The sequence below is a fragment of the Brachyhypopomus gauderio genome, unplaced genomic scaffold (genome assembly GCF_052324685.1).
Source record: "Brachyhypopomus gauderio isolate BG-103 unplaced genomic scaffold, BGAUD_0.2 sc73, whole genome shotgun sequence".
NCBI lineage: Eukaryota > Metazoa > Chordata > Actinopteri > Gymnotiformes > Hypopomidae > Brachyhypopomus > Brachyhypopomus gauderio.
This window is the reverse complement of record NW_027506894.1, coordinates 1,656,060-1,663,559: the sequence shown is the minus strand read 5'-3', so window position 1 is coordinate 1,663,559 and position 7,500 is coordinate 1,656,060. Positions and strand designations below refer to the sequence as shown.

Genomic DNA, 7,500 nt, shown 5'->3' with positions numbered 1-7,500 from the left:
ATCGCCACCCCCGGCGCACCGGACCTCAGGCCACAGGTATCTGCCAAAATTGGACCGCGGACAAATTTAGTTGAGTACTCCTGTTCTAGAAGGAGACGTGTGGGTGTCTCCAGGGTGGACGCGTCTCTCCCTGTGGACACACAGCTGCTTCCACAGGTTCAACAGTGCTCTCATTTTCAGCCTATAGAGGACTGATGAGCCTGGGGCTGTGAGACTCACTGTGGGTTAATTAACAGAGAGAGGGAGAGAGGGGGGAGAGAGAGGGAGAGCGAGAGACAAACAGAGAGCGAGAGAAAAGAGAGAGAGAGAGATATGGAGAGAGAGAGAGAGAGACTGAGAGACAGTGAGAGAGAGATGGAGAAAGAGAGAGACGAGGAGAGACAGAGAGATGGAGAGAGAGACAGAGTGAGGGAGATGGAGAGAGATGGAGAGAGAAATTCTGTATTATTTCTGTATAAATTTCCATTTCTCCCTCTCACTCTCTCTAACACACACACACACACAATAATGTACACGCACAAATGCATTCACACACACACACACACACACACACACACACACAATAATGTACACACACAAATGCATTCACACACACAATAATGTACACACACAAATGCATTCACACACACACACACACACACACACACACACACACACACACAGTCCTACCTTGGTTGCACGTCTTGCCAGTGTATCCTGGGTGACAGCGGCACTGATCCGGTCCGACACACTTCCCGTGTTTACAGCCCAGTTCACACAGCGCTGCAGGATGACAGCTGCGTCAGTGTGTGTGTGTGTGTGTGTGTGTGTGTGTATGTATATGTGTGTCTGTATGTGTGTATATGTGTGTGTGTGTATGTGTGTGTGTGTATGTGTATATGTGTGTGTGTGTGTGTATGTGTGTGTGTGTGTGTGTGTGTGTGTATGTGTGTGTGTGTATATGTGTGTGTGTGTGTATGTGTGTGTGTGTATGTGTGTGTGTGAGTGTGTGTGTGTGTGTGTGAGTGTGTATATGTGTGTGTGTATATATGTGTGTGTATGTGTGTGTATGAGTCTGTGTGTGTGTGTGTGTATATGTGGTTGTGTGTGTGTGTGTGTGTATATGTGCGTGTGTATGTGTATATGTGTGTATGTGTGCGTGCGTGTGTGTGTGTGTATATGTGTGTGTGTGTGTGTGTATATGTGCGTGTGTATGTGTACGTGTATGTGTGTGTGTGTGTGTGTGTGTGTGTATTCTCACGTCTACAGTGTCCCCAGGTCTCTCGTGTCCATCCCCAGCAGCATGTCATCATATTACCATAGCGACACATCCCATTGGCCAACCTTATAGAGAACAACTAAAGTTACTAAAGTTTCAGTAGTTATGATACAATGATACAGTGAAACAGTGGTACAGTGATACAGTGGTACAGTGGTACAGTGATACAGTGGTACAGTTGTACAGTAGTACAGTGATACAGTGGTACAGTGATACAGTGGTACAGTTGTACAGTTGTACAGTGGTACAGTGGTACAGTGGTACAGTGATACAGTGGTACAGTGGTACAGTGATACAGTGGTACAGTGATACAATGATACAGTGATACAGTGGTACAGTGATACAGTGATACAGTGATACAGTGGTACAGTGGTACAGTGGTACAGTGGTACAGTGATACAGTTGTACAGTGGTACAGTGGTACAGTGGTACAGTGGTACAGTGGTACAGTGGTATGCAAAGGTTTGGGCACCCTTGATCATTTTCATCATTTTCCTTTATAAATCATTGGTTGTACGGATCAGCAATTTCAGCAGATGAACACATTTATAACAGTAAGTTTATTGGAACACATTTATAACAGTAAGTTTATTGGATGTACAGATAGTGTACAATAATTATTTAAACACAGGTGACCTACATACACAGGTGAATCCAGTTATGAGAAAGGGTTAAGATGAAAGAGTTAAGGTGAAAGTGTTAAGGTGAAAGGGTTAAAGTGAAAGTGTTAAGGTGAAAGGGTTAAGGTGATATGGCAGGCCGTTTTAACATATAATGGGCTTCGTCTGATTATCTGTAATTACATTAAGGATATCTAAATATTAGTTTTGACAATAACAACTACAATTTGACTATCCGGAATAACAATTCAAGATATCTACATTTGCATTCTACCTAGTAAGAAGAACAATTCAATATTTCTGCAATTTCAATTTGACGGATCAAACCGGCTTTTAAGATATCTAAAATGACGTCACTGGATTCGTCATTTTATGAGTCACACATCCGTAATTCTTATTCAAGATATCTCTAACGTAATTATGACTAGTCAAAATGACATTTTTAGATATCTGAATTAAAGAAGTGCGTGCATTACGCCCCTTTTGCAATGTCGCCGAGTCGTCGAAACTGCTGCCTGCGGAATTTTAGGTGGCTAAAATGGCGTTAGCTGTTCTTGAAAAGAATCATTTCAGTGCGCTTTCTGTGTACTTAACTACTCAATATGCCGTGTTTCCAGATAGATTTGAGGTATTAAATGGTGTTGGATCAGGCTAAAATCAGGTTCCTCTTAGAGTGACCTGTTCTTCATAATGCATTTGTTATTTCTCTGGCCCACCATCAATAAGGCCTTCAATAAGCCTCTGAAACTGCCCCTTTAAATCCGTTAACCTGTGCCCACTGCTCAATATGCCATGTTGTGTGCTGGTATTTCTTCTTCCGATTAATTTGTGTTCTAGAACAGCATTTCTGTATTTTTAGTTTTCAAATCTAAGAATATGTTTCCTTACGTTAAAAATGCTGGCGAATTCAATCATCATGTACAAATCGCGTACAATTGGAACAACTTGAAATAGAAACCATTTACAAAAGGAATGCTTTCGTTAAATTTTTATTTTTTTTCTACATGCCCAAAATCAGTATGGGAAACAATAACCTCTTAAATGTTTGCTCGTATGCTCGTTTGTTTAATCTATCGCTTTTAAACAAAGCGGGCTGCAAACACGCATCGTGAACACACCCTTTTTAAATAAGGAACCACTTCAGCCGCCGAATAAGTAACCAAACGAATCTCAAACTGCGAATAAGTAACCAACTTCAGCGTCGTGAAAAATGGCACAATCTTGAAAGATCTCAACAGTATGGATTATGCGGCACTAAAAATTGTATTAAAAACACGAGAATGCGAGTTCGACTGTCCTTGTTACGGAACAGCTCCGGACCCTTCCCTGTGGGCGTGCCGCTATGTTGTCTGCGTGTCGTTATGTCCATGTTTGTACTTCCGTGGGTGTGGGTTGTTTGTGAGCGTGTTCGTGGTTACACCTGTGCCTTGTCTCGAGGTCACGTGGGTCTGTGTAATTCACCTATTTAATGTGCGTTCGCGCAGTGTCGTGTGCTCGTCTTTGTCTAAAGTTCATGCCCATGCAAGCATCGCGTCTGCGTGCTAGCTCCGTTTGTGCAGGACTTTACGTGTTTGTGTTTTGATTAAACGTTTTATGTTCACTGCAAGACGCGTGTCGTGCCTCCTGCTTCCTCCAGCACCACACCGTCACAGAAAGACGAGCCGATCAGATGCCCGGATACGCTAAGCGTACACCCAAGGGGAAGAAGAAGAGCCGGCGTCACCACGGCTCTTCCCCAGTCCGGCGCCACGAAGCCCCCGTCTCCGAGCAGACCATGAAGCAGGACCCACTCTGCACATACATGCTCTGCGCAGCTCAGGAGACGGAGGATGCACAGCTGGCAGAATACTTCCGCACATCCGCGGTACGTGTGTGGAGGGAGAGACACCCTCCCACGTCCGCGGAACTGCCACCCGGTGCCGTGGGCAGCTGCAATGTGGAGGAGAAGAGCGCACCGCTCCTGGTCTTCCCCGAGGAGGAGGAGACCAGCGAGCCGTTTATGGTGGGAGTAGGCGCCTTTGCCCTCTCTCCCCCCGAAGATGAGTTCGGGAGTGAGGACTCCGGAGAGGAGAGTGAGGGTGAGGGCAGCTGCCCCTCCCCCCGGTCCGTGGCTTCCTGGACGTCGGACGAGGAGAAGGAGACCAGCGCCACTCCAACGGTCTGCTCCGACGTCGATGAGCTCCCCAATAAGGAGGAGGAAGACGTCAGTCCTCCCCCATCCGTATGCTCCGAATCAACGGTGTATTACGGAGAGGGGGAGGACGTTAGCCCCCCTCCGTCCCTGCACTCCGAGTCAACCGTGTGCTACGGGGAGAGAGGGAGCACCAGCCCACCTCCGTCCGTTTGTTCGACCCCTTCCGGGTTCGACAGCGGGAGTGAGGGAGAGGACAAGATCTCGGTGGGTTCTGCGGACACCGTGCGGGGAGAGAAAGGGTGTCCGCTAGGCAGGAAAGCCTCTCAGGCGTCGTCAGAGAGGAGCAGCATGTGCTGGTCAAGCTGCCCTGCCACGGACGAACCCATGTCCCTGGACCAGTGCCTCTCGGAGGGAGAGGAGGAGCCCATGTCCCTGGATCGGTGTGTCTCGAATGAGGAAGGAGAGTCCATGGACACATCGGGGGACAAAACGCCGGTGATCCCGGCTGCGCGGGAAGGATCCAGCGCGGTTGGCGGTCCGAGGTGGGGGTTCCGCGCGCCTCAGGAGAAGCCACGGAGGTTTGCCGGCGCGCGGCGCCGCGTCTCGGCTCCGGCAGCGCCCAGGAGGGAGGCCAAGGCTCCTCAGGCGAAGGTCTCAGGCGCAAGGACCAGGGGCGCACCAGGAGGAGCAGCGCGCACCGGAGGTGCGAAGCCGAGGACCGGTGGGACTCCGCCGCCGGTTTCGCCTGCTGCGCCCGCCCAGCCTGCTTTCCCTGGAGGGATAGCGCCACCGTTTGCGCTTTGGCAGGCAGCCGGAGCGATGCCGTGGCTGCCTGTCCCTATATGTCTGTCTGTTCCCCTGTGTCTCCCTAATCTCCTTTTCCCTCTTGTGCCTTTCGTGTTTCATGTACCTGTGTGTGTGTTTGTCAGCGTGCCTTTGTTTAATGTATTTTCCCCTGTCTTCCCAGGGAAGGTGTACTAGTGCTGTCCGCGGCAGTTCCCGCCGTCGGGGGTGACTGCTCTCGGAGGCTCGTGATCCCGGGGGCTCCGGACCTGCCCGTCGGTGTTTGTTCGGGGCATTCCCGCCGCGCGGGACGCTCCGGGAGTAGCGAGCCCCTGGCGGGGGGTTCTGTTACGGAACAGCTCCGGACCCTTCCCTGTGGGCGTGCCGCTATGTTGTCTGCGTGTCGTTATGTCCATGTTTGTACTTCCGTGGGTGTGGGTTGTTTGTGAGCGTGTTCGTGGTTACACCTGTGCCTTGTCTCGAGGTCACGTGGGTCTGTGTAATTCACCTATTTAATGTGCGTTCGCGCAGTGTCGTGTGCTCGTCTTTGTCTAAAGTTCATGCCCATGCAAGCATCGCGTCTGCGTGCTAGCTCCGTTTGTGCAGGACTTTACGTGTTTGTGTTTTGATTAAACGTTTTATGTTCACTGCAAGACGCGTGTCGTGCCTCCTGCTTCCTCCAGCACCACACCGTCACAGTCCTGACATCGCGTACAGACCACTGATTAGCTAGGGTGACCAGATGTCCTCTTTTTCCCGGACATGTCATACTTTTGAGACCTAAAAAATGTCCGGGGGGAATTCCAAAATCGTCCGGGATTTTGTTCGATTTTGTTTGTGTGTGTGTGTGTGAGAAGAAGAAAGCGTGGGCCTGCCAGTCTACCCCCGAGTGTTTACAAGCGAAAGCACGTGTGTCCGCCGGTTCTGGGGCAAAGCCGAAACGAAAGTGAACGTTTACGGGGGAGTTAAAGAAAAAATTCCTGTGCTTTCGCCAGGGTCGTGATCCGTATCCGCAGAGTGCTTGATGTGTACGGCAGGTACTATGTTGTTTTGTGCTGTTCAATAAATGCAATTTTTACACAGACACCATGTCATTTGTGTCATATCAAACACCGATACACTGATGACCCCAGCAAAAAATGTGTCCTCCTTTTCAGAAACCCAAATCTGGTCACCCTAGATTAGCAAATACAAAGAGTGCCAAGCTTGGCGCTAAAATGCTACGTAAATCTGGGACGTATTGACTAGACAAAATGATTATTGAAGATATCTACAAACACATTCCGACTAGTCAGAATAATTATTCAAGATAACAGAAATAAAAAAAAACGTCTAGATAAAAAATGTTCAAGATATCTGCAATTTATTTGTCTTTTAAATGACTTTTGACTAGTCAAAAATACAGTTCTGGATATCCCTAACTTTGTTTTGCCTAGTCATTACTTACTTTCAAGATATCTGATATTTAATTTGCACTAGTCAAATCTTAGTTTCGGATATCTAAAAATATTTTTAAGATACCTTAAATAATGAGTATGTTTAAGATATCTTTAATTAGAATAATGACTAGTCAGAACAAAAAACTAGATATCTGTAATTGACTTTTTGACTAGTCATAATTTAATTGTAGATATCTTAAATGTACATTTCAGATAGTCAGTAATTAATTGCAGATATCTTGAACTTGAGCCTCCATACAAATCAATGGTGAATATGACGTAATTTATACTAGTCAGAATGTAATTGGAGATATCTCAAATTGACATTTTGCCTAGTGAAAATATAATTAGAGATATCTTAAATTAAATATACAGATATCTGTAATGTAGTTACAGATATCTGGAATGTAAGTGGGGTGAAGCCCATTTTATGATAAAACGGCCTGCCATAAAGGTGAAAGGGTTAATGTGAAAGGGTTAAGGTGGAAGGGTTAAGGTGAAAGGGTTAAGGTGAAAGAGTTAATGTGAAAGTGTTAAGGTGAAAGGGTTAATGTGAAAGGGTTAAGGTGGAAGGGTTAATGTGAAAGGGTAAGGTGAAAGGGTTAAGGTGAAAGGGTTAAGGTGGAAGGGTTATGGTGGAAGGGTTAAGGTGAAAGGGTTAAGATGAAAGGGTTAAAGTGAAAGGGTTAAAGTGGCCAATTGTAAGTTCTTCAAGCAGATGGAGTCACTGTGCATTGTTCAACTAGCGCACATTGCACAAGGAGAGACTGTATGGGAGAGTAACGCTGAGGAACCTTGAGGAACGCTGGAGCACATTTGGACACGCCAGCTTCATTCTGGAATAAGGGGCTGTGGACTGATGATACTAAAGTTGAGTTATTCTGACATAACTAGAGGCGTGAAAAGAACACAGCACTCCAAGACAAACACCTGCTGCCCACAGTAATATGTAGTGGAGAATCCATCATGCAGTGGGACCAGTGCAGGTACTGGGAATCTCATTAAAGTTGAAGGTCCCATGGATAACAATCAATATTAGCAGATTCTTGAGAACAATGTTCAAGAATCAGTGACAAAGTTGGTTGTGCCGGGGCTGGATACTTCAACAAGACAACGACCCTAAACACTGCTCAACATCTCCTGAGGCATTCATGAAGAGGAACAAGCACAACGTTCTGGACTGACCATCTCAGTCCCCAGACCTGAATACTATTGAAAATCCGTGGTATGATTTAAAGTGGGCTGTCCATGCTTGGAAACCATTAA

At 46.9% G+C, this 7,500-nt stretch overlaps 1 protein-coding gene across 1 annotated transcript in view; it reads right to left on the bottom strand.

Moving 5' to 3' along the window:
• The window catches only part of LOC143491284 (nephronectin-like), a 19,796-nt gene that overhangs the window by 10,634 nt on the left and 1,662 nt on the right, over positions 1-7,500 (bottom strand). The window contains exons 2-3 of the mRNA XM_076990136.1: positions 1,241-1,323; positions 670-762 (exon numbers count right to left, since the gene is read on the bottom strand). Coding sequence (XP_076846251.1) covers positions 670-762; positions 1,241-1,310 — 163 coding nt within the window. The 5' untranslated portion in view covers positions 1,311-1,323. The remainder of the gene's footprint in view (positions 1-669; positions 763-1,240; positions 1,324-7,500) is intronic.